General features: G+C 58.2%; 1 protein-coding gene across 1 annotated transcript in view; it reads left to right on the top strand.

The window, feature by feature from the left end:
- The window catches only part of LOC107117059 (zinc finger protein 691-like), a gene marked incomplete at its 3' end in the record, with an annotated part of 2,872 nt that extends 2,756 nt beyond the window's left edge, over window positions 1–116 (top strand). Inside the window, exon 3 of the mRNA XM_015419091.1 lies at window positions 63–116. Coding sequence (XP_015274577.1) covers window positions 63–116 — 54 coding nt within the window. The remainder of the gene's footprint in view (window positions 1–62) is intronic.
- Window positions 117–634: the final 518 nt, after the last annotated feature.

Genomic DNA, 634 nt, shown 5'->3' with positions numbered 1-634 from the left:
CAGACTGGCTCTCACGGCTGGGGGAGGGCCACAGAGGTAACCTCCGTGCGTTTCCCTTCCAGGAGCAACCCGAGAACCCCGACATAAAGGGTGAAGTTGGAGACGTTGGGACCCAGGTAGGAGAGTCCTTGGCTGTGGCGACGAATCCCCTGTCCTGGTCCCGCGCCCTCTCTTTCCCGCCGTGGCCTTTGGGACGCTTCCCCTTCTTTCCCTCCACCGCTGCTGACTCTCTCGCCGTCTTCGCCGTGGGGGTCACACTGGCTTGGAGGAAGAGAGAAACGAAAGCCGTCAGCCTGGGCTGGCTAGCAAGAGACGCACCGGCCACCTCTCCATGGCAAACTTGGCCAGCCCTTCCCCAGGAACTCTGGGAACTGTAGTTCTGTGAGGAGCTCGTGGGACTCTGAGCAGCTGCAAAAAATTCAACTGGTGCATGCAGTAAGGAGGGGAGGCTTCGCCAGCCGGATTTCTACCTGAGGTCACACGGGGCGGGGGGGAAGAAAGGAAGGAAGTCCTATGGACAATTCCTGAGATCCCTGGGGGCAAAGCAATGAGGAATTTCAGACAGACGATATAATCCGGAAGAGGAACGGTACCCAAACGGTTTCTGGTCTGTCATTTCAGACAGAACCACCTT

Source organism: Gekko japonicus, unplaced genomic scaffold, assembly GCF_001447785.1.
Source record: "Gekko japonicus isolate JY-2015 unplaced genomic scaffold, Gekko_japonicus_V1.1 scaffold9131, whole genome shotgun sequence".
Lineage (NCBI taxonomy): Eukaryota > Metazoa > Chordata > Lepidosauria > Squamata > Gekkonidae > Gekko > Gekko japonicus.
This window is presented reverse-complemented; position numbering and strand designations above follow the sequence as displayed.